Genomic DNA, 22,788 nt, shown 5'->3' with positions numbered 1-22,788 from the left:
TGTGAGTAAACCACGTGCGGCTAGGAGGAGGAGTGCGAGGGGAGCGAGGGGACAGGGAGACGCGAGGAGGTGGGCGGCGATGAAGGTAGAACGAGGGGGATGAGGTGAGGCGATCGTGAAAGGCGACGAGGAAGGGGTTCAGGGTGACGAGGTGGCGAGAACGAGGAGAGGGGATTGGAGGCGAGGTGATGCCCGGAGGAGACGTCATCGCTCACTGCCCGTGTATAGATCACATCCCGGGGGCGCGCACTGCACAGAGACCCCCCCCCCCCTCACACCCCCCTGATCCCCCCCCATCTCCTTCCCCCATCTCACACCCCCCTGATCCCCCCACACCCCCCCTCCATCTCCCTCCCCCATCTCACCCAACCCCCTCCTCCTTCCAAAACCTCCGCGCCTCCCCGGGACCCTTCACATCGCGCATGGCGCCTCCGCCTCCTCCTCCTCCTCCTGCTGCTGCTACTGCTACTCGGCTGATGACGATGGCGATGTCGGGGCTGCTGCTGATCATGCTCATGCTGAGCTGCCTCGGGGCGCAGGCAGTGACCCTCCACGACACCGGCGCCACGCCGGCCCCCCAAATGGGGGGCGCCACCCCCTCTGCCGAGGAACCCCCGATCCCTCGCTCAACCGGGCACCCGACGGCAACCAGAATCATCGGCATCGCCAAGGGTAACGGCAGCAGCAGCAGCAATAGCAGCGACATTGTTAGCAGCGGCAGCTTCGGCAACATCGTTATCGGCGGCGGCGTGGTCCCCCGGGCCCCGGGGAACGGGACGCGTGCACGGGGCCCGCCGCCGTGGAGGGCTCCGTGCGCGCGCCAGCTGGAGATCCGTCGCACGTTCAAGGCGGTGAACACGGCGGTGTCGAGCGCCGTCTTCGTGGTGGGCCTCGTGGGGAACGCCACGCTGCTCAGGATCATCTGGCGCAACAAGCGGATGCGCAACGGACCCAACGCGCTCATCGGCAGCCTGGCCCTGGGCGACCTCCTCTACATCGTCATCGCGCTGCCCGTGTCGGTGTACAAGGCGAGATCTTCTCTCGCCGCTTGCGAGTTCACTCCTTGTCCTGCCTCCGCCCCCCGCACCGCCGCCTCTGATGACGATGTTGTTGTTGTTGAAGCTCGCAGGAGCGCAGAATGAGCGAAAATTCGCCGTGTGTCGCTCAAATTGGTTCCAGGCACGTCACGTCTTGATTGGTCACCGGTGAGGTCAGAATTTGGTCGATAACATCGACGATGTGAATGTAACCGTGACAAATCTCGTCGCCTGGTGGTGGATGGTCAGTGACTAGAACTATTTACCGCCACGTGGTCTAACCCGGTCACGAGGCGTGGATCGCACTCGGCATGTCACCCCGCGTGTTCACGAGTGGCACACGGGCAGGGCCACCCCGCGTGCTCACGAGTGGCACACGGGCAGGGCCACCCCACGTGATCACGAGTGGCACGCGGACAATGCCACCCCACGTGTTCACGAGTGGCACACGGGCAATGCCACCCCACGTGATCACGAGTGGCACGCGGACAATGCCACCCCGCGTGCTCACGAGTGGCACACGGGCAGGGCCACCCCACGTCATCTCGAGTGGCACGCGGACAATGCCACCCCACGTGTTCACGAGTGGCACACGGGCAATGCCACCCCGCGTGATCACGAGTGGCACACGGGCAGGGCCACCCCACGTGATCACGAGTGGCACACGGGCAGAGCCACCCCACGTGATCACGAGTGGCACACGGGCAGGGCCACCCCACGTGATCACGAGTGGCACACGGGCAGGGCCACCCCGCGTGTTCACGACTTTCCGTGCGGTCGCGGTTCGCGCGTCTCGGCTGTGGGCGAGCTCACCGAGGTCGTTATCGCCGCTCACCCGTGGTGTCTCCCCTGTCCACGCCTCACCGGGACGCAGCTCCTGGCCGAGGATTGGCCGTTCGGCGTGGCACTCTGCAAGGCGGTGCCGTTCGTGCAGAAAGCGTCCGTGGGGATCACGGTGCTGAGTCTGTGCGCGCTCAGCGTGGACAGGTGCCCTCTCCTACCCGCTCACACACCCACGGGTTTACCTACCCACTCGCTTACCTACCCACTCACCCACTCACCTACTCGCTCACCTATCTACACACTCACACCTTCACTCACCTACCCACTTACTTACCTACCCACACACTCGCCTACTCGCTCACCTGTTTACGCACTCACCTATTCACTCACATACCTGCCCCCCTACCCACATACTCGCTTAACCCACGAGTTTATCCACCTATTCGCCTATTCAGCCATTCACCTACAAACTCCTCACTGAATCTACTACAATATTCACTAATCCACCTGATTATATCCTATACAAAGACAAAGATCCCCCGTATCGCCTTAACAGACTGTTGGGGCAAGTGCTGTTAGCGAGCACCTATGAAGGCCGGCACGGCACACCAGGGGGTGGGTGGCCAGCACCACGCCCGGCCGCCTTTGTCTCTCCAGTGGCGGTGTTTATTCATTTGTATTCATTTGAGGCTGAATCTACCTAGGGGAGGCCCAGGAGCGGTTCAGATAATCGTCACTGGCGTTGGCCGTGAGCGGGAATCGAACTCGGGTCTGCAGGTTCGTAGCGCAGCGTGCTAACCGCTCCACTACCACTCACCCACTCACGTACTTACCTACCCACTCACCTACTCATCTACCCACTCACCAACTCATCTACCCACTCACCTACCCACTCACCTACTCATCTACCCACTCACCTACCCACTCACCTACTCATCTACCCACTCACCTACTCATCTACCCACTCACCTACCCACTCACCTACTCATCTACCAACTCACCCACTCACCTACTCATCTACCCACTCACCTACCCACTCACCTACTCATCTACTCACTCACCCACTCACCTATTCATCTACCCACTCACCTACCCACTCATCTACCCACTCACCTACTCATCTACCCACTCACCTACTCATCTACCCAATCACCTACCCACTCATCTACCCACTCACCTACTCATCTACCCACTCACCTACCCACTAACCTACCCACTCACCTACTCATCTACCCACTCATCAACCCACTCACCTACTCATCTACCCACTCACCTACCCACTCATCTACCCACTCACCTACTCATCTACCAACTCACCTACCCACTCACCTACCCACTCACCTACTCATCTACCCACTCACCTACCCACTCACCTACTCATCTACCCACTCATCTACCCACTCACCTACTCAACTACCCACTCACCTACCCACTCACCTACTCATCTACCCACTCATCTACTCATCTACCCACTCATCTACTCATCTACCCACTCATCTACCCACTCACCTACCCACTCACCTACTCATCTACCCACTCATCTACTCATCTACCCACTCACCTACCCACTCACCTACTCATCTACCCACTCACCTACTCATCTACCCACTCACCTACCCACTCACCTACTCATCTACCCACTCACCTACCCACTCACCTACTCACCTACCCACTCACCTACTCACCTACCCACTCACCTACTCATCTACCCACTCACCTACCCACTCACCTACTCATCTACCCACTCACCTACTCATCTACCTACTCACCTACCCACTCACCTACTCATCTACCCACTCACCTACCCACTCACCTACTCATCTACCCACTCACCTACTCATCTACCCACTCGCCTACCCACTCACCTACTCATCTACCCACTCACCTACCCACTCACCTACTCATCTACCCACTCACCTACCCACTCATCTACCCACTCACCTACTCATCTACCCACTCACCTACTCATCTACCTACTCACCTACCCACTCACCTACTCATCTACCCACTCACCTACCCACTCACCTACTCATCTACCCACTCACCTACTCATCTACCCACTCGCCTACCCACTCACCTACTCATCTACCCACTCACCTACCCACTCACCTACTCATCTACCCACTCACCTACTCATCTACCCACTCGCCTACCCACTCACCTACTCATCTACCCACTCACCTACCCACTCACCTACTCATCTACCCACTCACCTACTCATCTACCCACTCGCCTACCCACTCACCTACTCATCTACCCACTCACCTACCCACTCACCTACTCACCTACCCACTCACCTACTCATCTACCCACTCACCTACCCACTCACCTACTCATCTACCCACTCACCTACTCATCTACCTACTCACCTACCCACTCACCTACTCATCTACCCACTCACCTACCCACTCACCTACTCATCTACCCACTCACCTACTCATCTACCCACTCGCCTACCCACTCACCTACTCATCTACCCACTCACCTACCCGCTCACCTACTCATCTACCCACTCACCTACTCATCTACCCACTCGCCTACCCACTCACCTACCCCCCCCACCACCCCCCGCTATGCCGCAGGTACCGCGCGGTGGCGTCTTGGAGCCGCATCCAGGGCATGGGCGTCCCGGTGTGCACGGCGCTCGAGATCGTCGCCATCTGGCTGCTCTCGCTGCTGCTGGCGGCGCCTGAGGCCGTCGGCTTCGACCTCCTCGTCTCGGAATACCGCGGGGTCACCCTGCGCACCTGCATGCTCGCGCCGCAGCAGAGCGGCGCCTTCATGCGCGTGCGTGTGCTGCGTGTTGCGCGCGGTGACACTGACGGCACGGTGATAGGGTCACGTGGTGACACTGACGGCACGGTGATAGGGTCACGTGGTGACACTGACGGCACGGTGATAGGGTCACGTGGTGACACTGACGGCACGGTGACACTGACGGCACGGTGATAGGGTCACGTGGTGACACTGACGGCACGGTGACACTGACGGCACGGTGATAGGGTCACGTGGTGACACTGACGGCACGGTGATAGGGTCACGTGGTGACACTGACGGCACGGTGACACTGACGGCACGGTGATAGGGTCACGTGGTGACACTGACGGCACGGTGATAGGGTCACGTGGTGACACTGATGGCACGGTGATAGGGTCACGTGGTGACACTGACGGCACGGTGACAGGGTCACGTGGTGACACTGACGGCACGGTGATAGGGTCACGTGGTGACACTGACGGCACGGTGACAGGGTCACGTGGTGACACTGACGGCACGGTGACACTGACGGCACGGTGATAGGGTCACGTGGTGACACTGACGGCACGGTGATAGGGTCACGTGGTGACACTGACGGCACGGTGACAGGGTCACGTGGTGACACTGACGGCACGGTGACACTGACGGCACGGTGATAGGGTCACGTGGTGACACTGACGGCACGGTGATAGGGTCACGTGGTGACACTGACGGCACGGTGACAGGGTCACGTGGTGACACTGACGGCACGGTGACACTGAAACCCTGACACAGTGGCACTGACACACTGACACAGTGGCACTGACGCACTGATACGGTGACACAGTGACGCAGTGACACTAACACAGCGACACCGACACAGTGACACGGTACAACACGAGCCGCACAGCGTGAGCCACGCACCACACACAGCACACCGTGTGACACCTCACCACGATCCCGGCACGACAACAAACACCACCCGTGCCGCCCGCCCGCCCAGGTGTACAAGGTGGCCAAGGACTGGTGGCTGCTGGGGTTCTACTACTGCATGCCGCTCGCCTGCACCGGCGCCTTCTACTCGCTCATGGCGTGTGAGATGCTCAGCCGGAAGCGCGGAGACCTCCGCCTCTCGCTCAGCGACCACCTCAAGCAGGTGCAGCGCAGTGGTGGTGGTGGTGGCCGTGGTGGTGGTGACGGTGGTGGTGGCGGTGGCGGTGGCCGTGGTGGTGGCGGTGGTGGTGGCGGTGGTGGTGGTGGCGGTGGTGGCCGTGGTGGTGGTGGCGGTGGCGGCGGCGGCGGTGGCGGCGGTGGGGTCGGTGGTAGTGGTGGTGGCGGTGGTGGCGGTGGTGGTGGTGGTGGCGGTGGCGGTGGTGGCGGTGGTGGTGGTGGTGGCCGTGGGGTCGGTGGTGGCGGTGGTGGTGGCCGTGGTGGTGGCGGTGGGGTCGGTGGTAGTGGTGGTGGCGGTGGGGGTTTGGCAATGGTGGTTCTCGATCTGGTTCTGGTGGTTCGGTATCTGGAACTGATGGTTCGGTGTCTGGGTTCAGTATCTGGATTTGACGTTTCGGCATCTGGATATGATGGTTCGGTGTCTGCTACTGATGATTCGGTATCTGATCTGGTGGTTCGATATCTGGTGATGGTGGGGTCTGTATCTAGTTCTGGCGGTTTTGTATCTGCTCCTGGTGGTTTACTGTGTGGTTCTGGTGCGTGGTTATTGTGGCGGTGCTGTTATTGTGTGTGGTAATTGTATGTAGTGATTGTGGCTGTGTGTGTAGTGATTGTGGCTGTGTGTGTGGTGATTGTGGCTGTGTGTGTAGTGATTGTGGCTGTGTGTGTGGTGATTGTGACTGTGTGTGCAGTAATTGTGGCTGTGTGTGTGTGGTGATTGTGGCTGTGTGTGTGGTGATTGTGGCTGTGTGTGTAGTGATTGTGGCTGTGTGTGTAGTGATTGTGGCTGTGTGTGTGTAGTGATTGTGGCTGTGTGTGTGGTGATTGTGGCTGTGTGTGTGTAGTGATTGTGGCTGTGTGTGTGGTGATTGTGGCTGTGTGTGTGTAGTGATTGTGGCTGTGTGTGTAGTGATTGTGGCTGTGTGTGTGGTGATTGTGGCTGTGTGTGTGTAGTGATTGTGGCTGTGTGTGTGGTGATTGTGGCTGTGTGTGTAGTGATTGTGGCTGTGTGTGTAGTGATTGTGGCTGTGTGTGTGGTGATTGTGGCTGTGTGTATGTAGTGATTGTGGCTGTGGGGGGAGCGCCAATTCCGATTGGCCCCTCCTCTCATGGCGTCTGTGACCACTACAGGGGCTATACGGGGGCTCTGGACGGGTGCGAGGGGCTGGTAACCCCTCCACCTTCAACATTTTTACCACGAAACCATGAATAAAAAAAAGTACTAATAAGCTTGTGACGGAGGCCCCGGGGGGACAGACGTCTATGACGTCTCCTGGCCAAACCCCAATTGGCGGAGCCAGGAGATTGAATCTCTACCCTCGAGGCTCCTCCAGAAACAAAAAAAAGCCACTTCGTGTGGCCACGTGGAATGTTCGAATGCTCACTGCGGAGGAGAGGCTGCCAATCCTCATTCGGGAGCTGGACCGGTGCCGCCTGGATCTCTGTGGCATTCAGGAGGTCCGGTGGACCGGTTCTGGTTCCGGCCACCATGAGGGGTGGACAGTCCTCTACTCGGGGCAGCAGACTGCCAAACAACAGGGTGTGGCTCTTCTTTTGAACAAAAGAATGAAGGGGGCGTGGGAGCGTGGCAGTGAGGTGTGGGAAGCTGTAAGCCCCAGGCTACTTTGGGCTCGCCTTCCCATCAACCGGAGGCGAGGAGTGGTGGTCGTGGTTACTTATGCCCCCACCGAAGACGAACATCCGTGGAGGGATCCAGGCAAAGCCGATGAGTCAGATGCCTTCTATGACCTCCACAGGTGATGGCTAAAGTGGCCTCTCGAGATAAAGTCATCTTGTTGGGTGACTTCAATGCCCGAGTTGGTCATGATGCTGGCACCTGGTCTGGAGTGATTGGAGGGCATGGGCCAGATCAGCTCAATAACAACGGTCGGAGGCTGCTAGATTTTTGTGCAGCCCACGGGCTTGTAATTACCAACACGCTGTTCCGGCATCGGCGCATCCACACAACATCATGGATGCATGCCGGGTCCAAGCAAGAACATCTGCTGGACTACATAGTGACGGACCAGCGGATGCGAACTAATGTCCTTGACACCAGGACCTACAGTTGAGCTGATCTGCCCTCTGACCATCGACTAGTCATCTGTAAGATGCGCCTGCCATTCTTCCACTCCGGTGGTGGGTGTACACCCAGGACCTCATTCCAACCTAAAGTGGCCTGGTCTCAGTTATCTGATGAAAGTTGCAAGCGAGAATTTAATCTTCGCTTGCGGCTGGGGTTGGCATCGTCCCCTACTCCTCCTGATGTCGAGGGTAAATGGGCGAGGTTTAGGACTGTGACTCATGCAGCTGCAATGGCTGCTTTGGGTACGCGGTCCAGACCTCCCCAGAGACCCTGGCTGACAGAGGAGGTGTTCAGGAAAGTTGAGAAAAAGCGACAGGCCCACTGTCATCGGCTACAGAATCCTACGTCAGAGAATGAGGAGGCTTACCGCAGCCTTCGCTCAGAGGTTTGGAGAGCCGTGAGGTGCTGCAAGGATAGGTGGTGGTCGCGGGTTGCTGAGGAGATGGAGTCTGCCTCAGTGGCCCGCGATCACAAAACTCTATTTATCTCCATCAAAAAAGTAACCTGCAGCGCCACACCTATTACCATCATTAGGGGAAAAAACGGTGATCCAATCTCCGACCCCCAGGAACAGGTTTGCAGATTTGCTGAGCATTTATGTGAGGTCCTGGGGGAGGGAAAATCCCTCAGCCAGGAAAACATCGTGGCACAAAGTGGGGATGACCCTGCTGAGGCTGCGGTGCCTCAAATATTGGAGGAAGTCACCCCCTGTGAGTGGCTGGCTGAGGTGCCATCTGTTGAGGAAGTACTGAAGGCGATCCGGAGTCTGAGACCAGGAAAGGCACCGGGCAGAGATGATCTCCCAAGCGAAATGCTGAGGGAGGGTGGCGTTTGTGGACAGACTGCCCTATATGACATCATAACAACAGTCTGGACCACTGGACAGGTTCCGCAGGAATGGAAGGATGCCCTGGTGGTCCCCCTCTTTAAGAAGGGGGACCGCACAGACTGTAACAACTACAGGGGCATCTCACTCCTCAGTGTGCCGGGAAAGGTCCTGGCAAGGATTATTCAACATCGCCTTGCCAGGGACGCTGAGAAGAGGCTTGCGGAGCCCCAATGCGGTTTCAGGAAAGGGCGGTCCTGCACAGATGCCACATTTTCTATCCGTCTGCTACAGCAGAGGTGTAGGGAATTCCAGCAAGACCTACATCTCTGCGTTATTGACCTGTCTTCTTTGGTTCTTTCGGTAAATTAATTATTAAAATAACACAATAATATTCTCACGTGAGAATATTATTGTGTTATTTTATTTTATCAATTTATTATTGTATTCTCATTCTACGTGACTTTACCGAAAGAACCAAAGAAGATGAATCCTTGCAGTCACGAAAGCTTTAAATCGAAAGTTATTGACCTGGTCAAGGCCTATGATACCATCAGTAGGCCTGGGCTCTGGGTTGTTCTTCGTGCTTTTGGAGTCCCTGACCCTCTGCTCACGATCAGTAAGGACGTTCATGATGGTGAGCAGGCCCGGGTAAAACTACGTGGCCGGGAGTCAGAGCCATTCCCTGTACACCTTGGGGTATGACAGGGATGTCCTCTGGCTCCCACATTATTTAACATCTATTTTGACCACGTAGTTCGTGAAGCCTTCAATATCTGTACCGGGGGAATCTCCATATGGTACAGATATAATGGGAGGCTGATCAATGCCCGGGTGCGGTCAAGGGATGGCTCCCTATTGCTCAACCACGTTATGTATGCCGATGATTTGGTAATAGCTGCTCATTCAAAGGAGGAGTTGGAGATGCTGCTGCTGAGACTGGAGCGTGCTACTAAGAGATGGGGCTTTACCATCAGCCCCACCAAAACTAAGCACCTGCCTGGGTATTTTGTACCATCGGACACTCCACCCCCACAACTCCCAATCGGTGATGGGGCAGTTCTGGAGAGAGTGGAGAGTTTCCCATACCTGGGCAGTGTGCTTATGACTGGCTCCAGTTTAACAGCAGAGGTCTCACTCTGAATCAGTCGAGTGGCAATATCTTTTCATCGGTTGCGTAACGCTGTGTGGAAGCTACCTGGTCTGTCGCTCCGCACTAAGCTTCAGGTCTTTTCGGCCACGGTCATTCCCTCCCTTCTCTACGCTTGCGAAACGTGGACCCCCCTAATGGAACATCGTGGCAGTGAGGTGTGGGAAGCTGTAAGCCCCAGGCTACTTTGGGCACGCCTTCCCATCAACCGGAGGCGAGGAGTGGTGGTCGTGGTTACTTATGCCCCCACCGAAGATGAACATCCGTGGAGGGATGCAGGCAAACCAGATGAGTCAGATGCCTTCTATGATCCCCTGTCACAGGTGCTGGCTAAAGTGGCCCCGCGGGATAGAGTCATCTTGTTGGGTGACTTCAATGCACTGGTCTGGGGTGATTGGAGGGCATGGGCCAGATCAGCTCAATAACAACGGTAGGAGGCTGCTAGATTTTTGTGCAGCCCATGGGCTTGTAATTACCAACACGCCGTTCCGGCATCGGCGCATCCACACAATATCTTGGATGCATGCCGGGTCAAAGCAAGAACATCTGCTGGACTACATAGTGACGGACCAGTGGATGCGAGCCCATGTCCTTGACACCAGGACCTACCGTGGAGCTGATCTGCCCTCTCACCATCCTTCCACTCCGGTGGTGGGTGTACACCCAGGACCCCATTCCAACCTAAAGTGGCCTGGTCTCAGTTATCTGATGAAAGTTGCAAGCAAGAATTTCATCATCGCTTGCGGCTGGGGGTGGCATCGTCCCCCACTCCTCCTGATGTCGAGGGTAAATGGGCGAGGTTTAGGACTGTGACTCATGCAGCTGCAATAGCTGCTTTGGGAACGTGGTCCAGACCTCCCCAGATACCCTGGCTGACAGAGGAGGTGTTCAGGATAGTTGAGAAAAAGCGACAGGCCCACTGTCATCGGCTACAGAATCCTACGTCAGAGAATGAGGAGGCTTACCGCAGCCTTCGCTCGGAGGTTCGGAGAGACGTGAGGCGCTGCAAGGATGGGTGGTGGTCGCAGGTTGCTAAGGAGATGGAGTCTGCCTTAGTGGCCCACCATCACAAAACTCTATTTAACTCAATCAAAAAAGTAACCTGCAGCACCACACCCATTACCATCATTAGGGGAAAAAACGGTGGTCCAATCTCCGACCCCCAGGAACAGGTTTGCAGATTTGCTGAGCATTTCTGTGAGGTCCTGGGTAAGGGAAAATCCCTCAGTCAGGACAACATCGTGGCACAAATTGAGGATGACCCTGCTGAAGCTGCGGTACCTCAAATATTGGAAGAAGTCACCCCCGTGAGTGGCTGGCTGAAGTACCATCTGTTGAGGAAGTACTGAAGGCGATCCGGAGTTTGAGACCAGGAAAGGCAGCGGGCAGAGATGATCTCCCAAGGTGAAATGCTGAGGGATGGTGGCGTTTGTGCACAGACTGCCCTATATGACATCATAACAACAGTCTGGACCACTGGACGGGTTCCCCAGGATTGGAAGGATGCCCTGGTGGTCCCCCTCTTTAAGAAGTGGGACCGCACAGACTGTAACAACTACAGGGGCATCTCACTCCTCAGTGTGCCGGGAAAGGTTCTGGCAAGGATTATTCAACATCGCCTTGCCAGGGACGCTGAGAAGAGGCTTGCGGAGCCCCAATGCGGTTTCAGGAAAGGGCGGTCCTGCACAGATGCCATATTTTCTATCCGTCTGCTACAGCAGAGGTGTAGCGAATTCCAGCAAGACCTACATCTCTGCGTTATTGACCTGCTTTAAATCGAAAGTTATTGACCTGGTCAAGGCCTATGATACCATCAGTAGGCCTGGGCTCTGGGTTGTTCTTCGTGCTTTTGGAGTCCCTGACCCTCTGCTCACGATCATTAATGACCTTCATGGTGGTGAGCGGGCCCGGGTAAAACTACGTGGCCGGGAGTCAGAGCCATTCCCTGTGCACCTTGGGGTGCGACAGGGATGTCCTCTGGCTCCCACATTATTTAACATCTATTTTGACCACGTAGTTCGTGAAGCCTTCAATAGCTGTACCGGGGGAATCTCCATTTGGTACAGATATAATGGGAGGCTGATCGATGCCCGGGTGCTGTCAAGGGATGGCTCCCTATTGCTCAACCACGTTATGTATGCCGATGATGTGGTAATAGCTGCTCATTCACAGGAGGAGTTGGAGATGCTGCTGCTGAGACTGGAGCGTGCCACTAAGAGATGGGGCCTTACCATCAGCCCCACCAAAACTAAGCACCTGCCTGGGTATTTTGAACCATCGGACACTCCACCCCCACAACACCCAATCGGTGATGGGGCAGTTGTGGAGAGAGTGGAGAGTTTCCCATACTTGGGCAGTGTGCTTATGACCGGCTCCAGTTTAACAGCAGAGGTCTCACTCCAAATCATTTGAGCGGCAATATCTTTTCATCGGTTGCGTAACGCTGTGTGGAAGCTACCTGGTCTGTCGCTCTGCAGTAAGCTTCAGGTCTTCTCGACCACGGTCATTCCCTCCCTTCTCCACGCTTGCGAAACGTGGACCCCCCTAATGGAGCATCTTCGCCGGTTGGAAACATTTAGGCTGGCCTGCCTACGATCCATCCTGGGTTTAACCAGGCTGGATTGTGTGAGGAGCTCACAAATCCTTGAAAGATCTGGGCTAGGTCCCATCGGTGAGCTCCTCCGGCAGGCAAGGCTGCGTTGGCTGGGTCATGTAGCGCGCATGCCCAGCCACCGCATGCCGAAACAGCTTTTGTTCTACCGGATCGAGGGGGCTAAACGGGCGCGGCACGGGCTAGAGAAGAGATGGAGTGATGTGGTACAGGAGGACGTGGAGCTGAGTGGACTTGCCGATTACTGGTTCCAGCGGTGTCAAGATCGGCCTCTGTGGATAAGGCTCGTGAAGGACGCTATTGGGCAGTTGGAGGTAGTCGCCCTCCAACAACAACGGAGGGCGGAGGAGCGACGCTCACAACAGCGAGCGGAGCGCCGGGTGGCTAAAGCACAGCAGATTGGCACAGTAGGGGGCACAGGTGGTGCACCAGCCAGTCATCTCAGTCAGCCGACCCGTGGCACCTGGGTCTGCCCCGTGACCTCCTGCCCGCGGGCGTTCGACACTTCACGTGGCCTCAAGGTGCACATGGCCTGGCACAAGCGTCGTGGTGACGTCACCGCCACTTGGTGGCGAATGGCGATTGTTGTTGTTGTTGTGGTGATTGTGGCTGTGTGTGTGTGTGGTGATTGTTGCTGTGTGTGTGTGTGGTGAATGTGACTGTGTGTGTGGTGATTGTGGCTGTGTGTGTGTTGTGATTGTTGCTGTGTGTGTGTGGTAATTGTGGCTGTGTGTGTGTGTGGTGATTGTGTGTGTGCGGTGATTGTGGCTGTGTGTGTGTGGTGATTGTGGCTGTGTGTGTGGTGATTGTGGCTGTGTGTGTGTGTGGTAATTGTGGCTGTGTGTGTGTGGTGATTGTGGCTGTGTGTGTGTGGTGATTATGGCTGTGTGTGTGTGGTGATTATGGTTGTGTGTGTGGTGATTGTGGCTGTGTGTGTGTGGTGATTGTGGCTGTGTGTGTGGTGATTGTGGCTGTGTGTGTGTGGTGATTGTGGCTGTGTGTGTGGTGATTGTGGCTGTGTGTGTGTGGTGATTGTGGCTGTGTGTGTGTGGTGATTGTGGCTGTGTGTGTGTGGTGATTGTGGCTGTGTGTGTGGTGATTGTGGCTGTGTGTGTGTAGTGATTGTGGCTGTGTGTGTGGTAATTGTGGCTGTGTGTGTGTGGTGATTGTGGCTGTGTGTGTGGTGATTGTGGCTGTGTGTGTGTAGTGATTATGGCTGTGTGTGTGGTGATTGTGGCTGTGTGTGTGTAGTGATTATGGCTGTGTGTGTGGTGATTGTGGCTGTGTGTGTGTGGTGATTACGGCTGTGTGTGTGGTGATTGTGGCTGTGTGTGTGTGGTGATTGTGGCTGTGTGTGGTGATTGTGGCTGTGTGTGTAGTGATTATGGCTGTGTGTGTGTGGTGATTGTGGCTGTGTGTGTGTGGTGATTCTGGCTGTGTGTAAGTGGTGATTGTGGCTGTGTGTGTGTGGTGATTGTGGCTGTGTGTGGTGATTGTGGTTGTGTGTGTGTGTGGTGATTGTGGCTGTGTGTGTGTGGTGATTCTGGCTGTGTGTGTGTGTGGTGATTGTGGCTGTGTGTGTGTGGTGATTATGGCTGTGTGTGTGTTGTGATTGTGGCTGTGTGTGTGTTGTGATTGTGGCTGTGTGTGTGTGGTGATTGTGGCTGTGTGTGTGTGGTGATTGTGGCTGTGTGTGTGTTGATTGTGGCTGTGTGTGTGGTGATTGTGGCTGTGTGTGTGGTGATTGTGGCTGTGTGTGTGTAGTGATTATGGCTGTGTGTGTGGTGATTGTGGCTGTGTGTGTGGTGATTATGGCTGTGTGTGTGGTGATTGTGGCTGTGTGTGTGTGGTGATTGTGGCTGTGTGTGGTGATTGTGGCTGTGTGTGTAGTGATTATGGCTGTGTGTGTGTGGTGATTGTGGCTGTGTGTGTGTGGTGATTCTGGCTGTGTGTAAGTGGTGATTATGGCTGTGTGTGTGTGGTGATTGTGGCTGTGTGTGTGTGGTGATTCTGGCTGTGTGTAAGTGGTGATTGTGGCTGTGTGTGTGTGGTGATTGTGGCTGTGTGTGGTGATTGTGGTTGTGTGTGTGTGTGGTGATTGTGGCTGTGTGTGTGTGGTGATTCTGGCTGTGTGTGTGTGTGGTGATTGTGGCTGTGTGTGTGTGGTGATTATGGCTGTGTGTGTGTTGTGATTGTGGCTGTGTGTGTGTTGTGATTGTGGCTGTGTGTGTGTGGTGATTGTGGCTGTGTGTGTGTGGTGATTGTGGCTGTGTGTGTGTGTTGATTGTGGCTGTGTGTGTGGTGATTGTGGCTGTGTGTGTGGTGATTGTGGCTGTGTGTGTGTAGTGATTATGGCTGTGTGTGTGGTGATTGTGGCTGTGTGTGTGGTGATTATGGCTGTGTGTGTGGTGATTGTGGCTGTGTGTGTGTGGTGATTGTGGCTGTGTGTGGTGATTGTGGCTGTGTGTGTAGTGATTATGGCTGTGTGTGTGTGGTGATTGTGGCTGTGTGTGTGTGGTGATTCTGGCTGTGTGTAAGTGGTGATTGTGGCTGTGTGTGTGTGGTGATTGTGGCTGTGTGTGTGGTGATTGTGGCTGTGTGTGTAGTGATTGTGGCTGTGTGTGTGTTGATTGTGGCTGTGTGTGTGGTGATTGTGGCTGTGTGTGTGGTGATTGTGGCTGTGTGTGTGTGGTGATTGTGGCTGTGTGTGTGGTGATTGTGGCTGTGTGTGTGTGGTGATTGTGGCTGTGTGTGTGGTGATTGTGGCTGTGTGTGTGTGGTGATTGTGGCTGTGTGTGTGTGGTGATTGTGGCTGTGTGTGTGTGGTGATTGTGGCTGTGTGTGTGGTGATTGTGGCTGTGTGTGTGTAGTGATTGTGGCTGTGTGTGTGGTAATTGTGGCTGTGTGTGTGTGGTGATTGTGGCTGTGTGTGTGGTGATTGTGGCTGTGTGTGTGTAGGGATTATGGCTGTGTGTGTGGTGATTGTGGCTGTGTGTGTGTAGTGATTATGGCTGTGTGTGTGGTGATTGTGGCTGTGTGTGTGGTGATTATGGCTGTGTGTGTGGTGATTGTGGCTGTGTGTGTGTGGTGATTGTGGCTGTGTGTGGTGATTGTGGCTGTGTGTGTAGTGATTATGGCTGTGTGTGTGTGGTGATTGTGGCTGTGTGTGTGTGGTGATTCTGGCTGTGTGTAAGTGGTGATTGTGGCTGTGTGGTGATTGTGGCTGTGTGTGGTGATTGTGGTTCTGTGTGTGTGTGGTGATTGTGGCTGTGTGTGTGTGGTGATTGTGGCTGTGTGTGTGTGTGGTGATTGTGGCTGTGTGTGTGTGGTGATTATGGCTGTGTGTGTGTTGTGATTGTGGCTGTGTGTGTGTGTTGTGATTGTGGCTGTGTGTGTGTGGTGATTGTGGCTGTGTGTGTGTGGTGATTGTGGCTGTGTGTGTGTTGATTGTGGCTGTGTGTGTGGTGATTGTGGCTGTGTGTGTGGTGATTGTGGCTGTGTGTGTGTGGTGATTATGGCTGTGTGTGTGGTGATTGTGGCTGTGTGTGTGTGGTGATTATGGCTGTGTGTGTGGTGATTGTGGCTGTGTGTGTGTGGTGATTGTGGCTGTGTGTGGTGATTGTGGCTGTGTGTGTAGTGATTATGGCTGTGTGTGTGTGGTGATTGTGGCTGTGTGTGTGTGGTGATTCTGGCTGTGTGTAAGTGGTGATTGTGGCTGTGTGTGTGTGGTGATTGTGGCTGTGTGTGTGGTGATTGTGGCTGTGTGTGTAGTGATTGTGGCTGTGTGTGTATTGATTGTGGCTGTGTGTGTGGTGATTGTGGCTGTGTGTGTGGTGATTGTGGCTGTGTGTGTGTAGTGATTATGGCTGTGTGTGTGGTGATTGTGGCTGTGTGTGTAGTGATTATGGCTGTGTGTGTGGTGATTGTGGCTGTGTGTCTGTGGTGATTGTGGCTGTGTGTGTGTGGTGATTGTGGCTGTGTGTGTGTGGTGATTGTGGCTGTGTGTGTGTGGTGATTGTGGCTGTGTGTGTGTGGTGATTGTGGCTGTGTGTGTGTGGTGATTGTGGCTGTGTGTGTGTGGTGATTGTGGCTGTGTGTGTGGTGATTGTGGCTGTGTGTGTAGTGATTATGGCTGTGTGTGTGTGGTGATTGTGGCTGTGTGTGTGTGGTGATTGTGGCTGTGTGTGTGTGGTGAATGCAGCGACGCGAGGTCGCCAAGACAGTCTTCTGCCTGGTGTTGGTGTTCGCCGTCTGTTGGTTCCCCCTGCACCTGAGCCGCACTCTCAAGAACTCCGTCTACAGTGCCGTGGACCCGGGACGCTGCGACCTCCTCAGGTCTCCCCCCCCCCACCCCGCCCACTCTCCCACCTCATCACTCTCACACCTCATTACTCTCTCACCTCATCACTCTCACACCTCATCACTCTCTCACCTCATCACTCTCTCACCCAACCTCCACCCTCCTCTCCCACCTCATCACTCTCCCACCTCATCACTCTCTCACCTCATCACTCTCACACCTCATCACTCTCTCACCTCATCACACTCTCACCCAACCTCCACCCTCCTCTCACACCTCATCACTCTCACACCTCATCACTCTCTCACCTCATCACTCTCTCACCTCATCACTCTCTCACCCAACCTCCACCCTCCTCTCCCACCTCATCACTCTCTCACCTCATCACTCTCTCACCTCATCACTCTCTCACCTCATCACTCTCTCACCCAACCTCCGCACTCCTCTCTCACCTCATCACTCTCTCACCTCATCACACTCTCACCCAACCTCCACCCTCCTCTCACACCTCATCACTCTCACACCTCATCACTCTCTCACCTCATCACTCTCTCACCCAACCTCCACCCTCCTCTCACACCTCATCACTCTCCCCACCCTGCCGTCACCCTCCAATTCCAGCTCATCGCTCTCCCTTTGCCCTTCTCTCTCCTCCACTGCGGATACCTCTCGCTGGGGTCCCGCGCGAGACCTCAGCACTCCTTGCCACAACCCCCACTGCCCCCCACTGCCCCCCACTCTCTGGGGGGATGACCCTAGGGTGAGGCTTTTGACCCGAGTGCGGTCCAGGGGTCATGTCCTGGACTCACCCAGAATTAGAGCCCCGCCCCCTCCCTACCCCCCCCCCCCTCCTTCGTCAGGAAGTGCTCTCTGTGACCCCCGGTTTGCCCCCACAGCTCGCTGCTGGTGCTGGACTACGTGGGGGTGAACATGACCTGCATCAACTCCTGCATCAATCCCATTGCCCTCTACCTGGTGAGCAAGAGATTCAAGAACTGCTTCAAGGTGAGCAGCCACGACTCACCCCGCCCGGCTCACCCCGGCTCACTCACCCATGGCTCACTCACTCCGGCTCACTCACCCATGGCTCACTCGGACTCACTCACCTCGGCTCACTCACCCATGGCTCACTCGGACTCACTCACCCATGGCTCACTCACCCATGGCTCACTCGGACTCACTCACCGCGGCTCACTCACCCATGGCTCACTCGGACTCACTCACCCCGGCTCACTCACCCATGGCTCACTCGGACTCACTCACCCATGGCTCACTCACCCATGGCTCAATCACCCATGGCTCACTCAGACTCACTCACCCTGGCTCACTCACCCATGGCTCACTCGGACTCACTCACCCATGGCTCACTCACCCATGGCTCACTCGGACTCACTCACCGCGGCTCACTCACCCATGGCTCACCCCGGCTCACTCACCCATGGCTCACTCGGACTCACTCACCCCGGCTCACTCACCCATGGCTCAATCACCCATGGCTCACTCAGACTCACTCACCCTGGCTCACTCACCCATGGCTCACTCAGACTCACTCACTCATGGCTCACTCGCCAGTTGCCACGTGACTTAGAAAAACAACAACTCGAGTTAATTGTAAGAGTGTCGTCTTAAGCACGCTCATGAACATTAACAGCCGAGTAGTGGTTGGTGGCTACGCTGCACGCGGCCGCCGTGATCCACAACTGTGGAGGCAGCAGGGAGGGGTTGGTGGATCACCACGCAGATGTTATATTCTTTTGGTTCTTTCGGTAAAGTCATGTAGATTAAAAAAAAGTGAATATAAAAATAATCCCCCCCAAAAACACGAATGTAGACTGTAGCCTGGTTCTTAATCGGAGTGAGTGTACTGGTAGTCTATAATGTAGACTGTAGCATAGACTCACCAAACTTAATAACCAGGTTACAGTATACATTATAGATTACCAGTACACTCACTCCGATTAAGAACCAGGCTAATCTACATTAGTGTTTATTTTTTATTAACTTTTTAATTCATTTTTCTATCTACGTGACTTTACCAAAAGATACTCTTTGGCTTTTTCGGTAAAGTCACGTAGGTAAAAAATCAATACAATGAAATAAATGAAAACAACTAAATTAAATCACGACGTTTCGGAGGCAACACAAGCTTCCATCTTCAGGTGGAAACCGTCACAGCAAAATTGCTGTATCAAGTGAAGACGGAAGCTTGTGTTGCCTCCGAAACGTCGTGATTTAATTTAGTTGTTTTCATTTATTTTATTGTATTGATTTTTTACCGACGTGACTTTACCGAAAAAACCAAAGAGTATGAATCCTTGCAGTCACGAAAGCTTCAAATCTAGAATTTACAGAAAAAAAAACAGAATATGAATTCCTGCAGTCACGAAAGTTTTAAAGTCAAAATTTCACCACGCAGATGCTGTGAAACTCCCTTAAAGCGGGCGCCGAGGGAGTTGCTATACCCCGGCTCGCAGCAAGTGGACTAATCGCCATATGTTTCTATCTGTACGGGGATAGAGTGTTGCTGCCTCGCACAAGGCGTGGGGTTTCCCCGGGTGCTCCGCTTTCCCATTGATTGGTTGAAAACGTCTTACAAATAACAACCCAATGTGGCAGCAGGACCCTCGGCTAAGCGAAGTCATTTATAATGAAATTACTATCATCGTTTCGGGGCCGGAGTCGATCACTTGGCGAGGGGGTAGATGTGGAGTCTGGGCGCACGATGGAGAGTCGGGGTCAGCCTCGTGGACGACCAGCGAGTGACCCCCCTCTACCCCCACCCCACCCCCCCCCAGTCCTGCCTGTGCTGCTGGTGCGAGGGCAATGCCCTGCTGGGGGGCCCTGGCCCACGGAACAAGGTCTTCTACAGCAAGTGGAGGGGGCGGGGACCCCCCGAGTTGGGGGGCTCCGAGCGGAGCACGACGCGTTCCAGCCACAAGTACAGCTCCTCCTGAGCTGCGGAGACGACGTGGAGACGCGGGGACACGGGGACACGAGGACACTGAGACTCGGGGACACGGAGACGTGGGGTGACGGAGAGACACAGACACGGATGCGTGGGGATGGAGACACGGGGACGGAGACGTGACAGCACGGAGACACGGGGAGACACGGGGACTTGGAGACTCGGGAACTCGCGGACTTGGGCACACGCGTGTACAGTGGCACAAGCACAGAGGAGCGAGCACGCACTCCGGATGAACCTCACCAAACGTCGCTCAGATTGACTCCTTCACGGGACGCTCACCAAGCTGCAATGACACCACTGGCGACATCTTCCTCCTGACCCCCCTCCCCACTCGCACTCACCGCGCCCCCCACCGTCGGGCGGCCTGGAGCCGCGCCCCCGCCCCTTTTCCTTTCTCCCCCTGCCCCCCCCCCCCAAGAGAGAGAGGGGGGGTAGAGCCGCGGATCGGTCGTGTGTTTTGTAGCGGTTTGATTCTCACACCGAGGAGTTTCTGTAACCTCCTCCACCTCCACCCCCCACGAAATAATTTGACGATGATGCAGCTTACCCCCCACCCAGCCCCCACACGATCACCCCCTTGACGCGTACGCCCCCCCTGCCCTCCCCCGCGCGATTATTCACCGAGTAGAATAGAGGATTAAAGGAAGAGTGATGATGATGATGGTGACGGTGCGAACTCTACACATTGACTCTTGTCTCACTTCTGCAACGTGGTCCCAATGGGTCCGAGAGACAGGGGTCTAGGGGAGACAGAGGTCTAGGGGAGACAGGGGTCTGGGGGAGACAGGGGTCTGGGGGAGACAGGGGTCTGGGGGAGACAGGGGTCTGGGGGAGACAGGGTCTGGGCGAGACAGGGGTCTGGGGGAGACAGGGGTCTGGGGGAGACAGGGGTCTGGGGGAGACAGGGGTCTGGGGGAGACAGGGGTCTCGGGGAGACAGGGGTCTGGGGGAGACAGGGGTCTGGGGGAGACAGGGGTCTCGGGGAGACAGGGGTCTGGCGAAGACAGGGGTCTGGGGGAGACAGGGGTCTGGGGGAGACAGGGGTCTCGGGGAGACAGGAGTACGTGGGGGATATAAGAACACGTGGATTATTACATCGCATGATCGTGGGAGATGGCAGTGGGTTGGGGAAGCCTTCATCCAGCAGTGGATTGAGCAACGCTCATGGTGGTGAAGGTAAGTGTAGAATGCCACGAGGTGGGGGAGGGAGTTCATGCGGCGTCGACTGTGGAACTGCTTCGGTTGTTCTGCCAGAAGGAAGGAAGTGATGGCGGGATGTGGCCGTATCAACCGCGGTGTCCGTGATGACGAAATCTTTAATTTCACTCAAAGAGCTTCCTCGAGCCACCCCGAGAAGGTGGAGGGAGAGGAGGGGGTACAGGAGGGGTTACACAAGGGGGTTACACTAGGGGGTACAGGAGGGGGTTACAGGAGGGGTTACACGAGGGGTTACACTAGGGAGTACAGGAGGGGGTACAGGAGGGGGGTACAGGAGGGGGTTACACAAGAGGGTTACAGGAGGGGGTTACACTAGGGGGTTACACTAGGGGGTACACGAGGGGGTTACATGAGGGGTTACACGAGGGGGTTACAGGAGGGGGTTAGAGGGTCCCCAGATGTAGCCCCCTCACCCCGCCCCCCCTTCTCGAGTCGAGTAGGGGAGCGGTGTCGACAATCTCTGCAGGGCGGCACCACCAACACCAACACGCGCCCTAGCGCCGCGCCTTCTGCCGTCTCTCCACCAACTCTCCCCATCACAGCGGCTCAGCTCCCCCCGTCATCTCAAACTCATCCGCGCAACATCCCATTTTATAATCTCACATTAACTCGCCGTCGCGTCCCATTATCGTCTGATCGCATCATCTCAACTCATCTCATCCCATTATCGTCTGATCGCATCATCTCAACTCATCAGCTCATTTGATCTTCTAAACCAGGAGAGGAGCGTGGTTGGCATGGGTCTTCGTAGGGTGCACCCCCCCCCCCCCGCATCAAATGTCGTGACTGTTCTTCACAGCTCGGGGCTTGAGCCCCCCCCCCCCGCCCCCTCTGGCCTGGCCAGTGGCATCCCTGCGCAGTTCATGGCTATAGCACTCGCCTCAATCCATCCCATCAGCTCCTCCCATCACCCTGCGTCATCTCACTACATCGCAACACAATCTCATCGTCTCATCCCACCTCATCCCATCACCCCAGCACCCTATTACTCGATGACCCACGTCTGGATCAGCCCATCTGGATCATCTCAGAGTCTCCCTTCTCTCGCCCCTCGCTCCCCCAACTCCATTCCTCGCCATTCCTGGAAACATCTCGCTGTGATCACAACCGCTGCAGGGCAGGAAGTCGGTTAGGTCCCTGGCACCACCCCCCCAGCGCCTTCCCGCCTCCCCCCTCCCCACCACAGGAGCGAGGTGACTCCCCCCTCCTGACCCCTCTCCTCCCCCATCCTCCACCAAGACCCCCACGACTCAATGCGGGGTCTGTTCCCAGTGGTGCCCGAGGGGTATTCTATGGGACCCCAAATAGCCCCTCCCCTGCCCTACCCCCCGCCCCCCCCCCACCACGGACAAGGGGACCCCTGTGCCCGCGAACATGAGAGCCCCCTCTTCTTGTCAAAAGGGACACGGGACGCAGGGCCATAGTCTGGCTCCATGAGCCCCGCGAAGAGAGCGACTCCTTCTCTACCCCCCCCCCCCCCCCCATGAGGTCCCCCGCAGGATCGCGGTGGGGGAAGAGCCTCGTGGCCTCAAGACTTCCAGGAAGGAGCAAGCGGCACAGGGCTCGTGGAGCAAGACTAAACGCCGCACTCCATCAGGATTCAAAACGAGTGGCCAGAATTGAATTGCCCGGGGCAGCCACCGAGCAACACAGCTCCTCTGTCAAGGGCGACCCGGCCAGCAGACGCCAGAGTTACAAATCACCAGTTACACGTGACTTTAAAACAACTCGAGTTTAATTCTGACAGTTGTCGTCTTAAAAAAAAAAACTATTACGAACATCAACAGGCGGGCCGTGGTAGTGGGCTACGCTGCACGTGGCTTGCTGCTGCCTGTAGTCCAGCAGTGTGGAGGCAGCAGCGAGGGCTGGTGGAACGCCGTACGCGCACGTGGTGAAACTCCCT

At 55.9% G+C, this 22,788-nt stretch overlaps 1 protein-coding gene across 1 annotated transcript; it reads left to right on the top strand.

The window, feature by feature from the left end:
- The first annotated feature begins 388 nt into the window (after positions 1-388).
- Positions 389-20,354, top strand: EDNRB (endothelin receptor type B). The gene is made up of 7 exons (XM_032956351.2): positions 389-1,028; positions 1,912-2,024; positions 4,403-4,607; positions 5,560-5,712; positions 16,601-16,734; positions 17,596-17,704; positions 19,495-20,354. Exons 1-7 carry the CDS (start codon positions 423-425, stop codon positions 19,651-19,653), a joined length of 1,479 nt encoding a protein of 492 aa, XP_032812242.2. The 5' UTR covers positions 389-422; the 3' UTR covers positions 19,654-20,354.
- Positions 20,355-22,788: the final 2,434 nt, after the last annotated feature.

The sequence above is a fragment of the Petromyzon marinus genome, chromosome 18 (genome assembly GCF_048934315.1).
Source record: "Petromyzon marinus isolate PM22_M1 ecotype Great Lakes invasive population chromosome 18, UKy_Petmar_22M1.pri1.0, whole genome shotgun sequence".
NCBI lineage: Eukaryota > Metazoa > Chordata > Hyperoartia > Petromyzontiformes > Petromyzontidae > Petromyzon > Petromyzon marinus.
The sequence above is the reverse complement of the archived record's forward strand: the minus strand, read 5'-3'. Positions and strand labels throughout refer to the sequence as shown.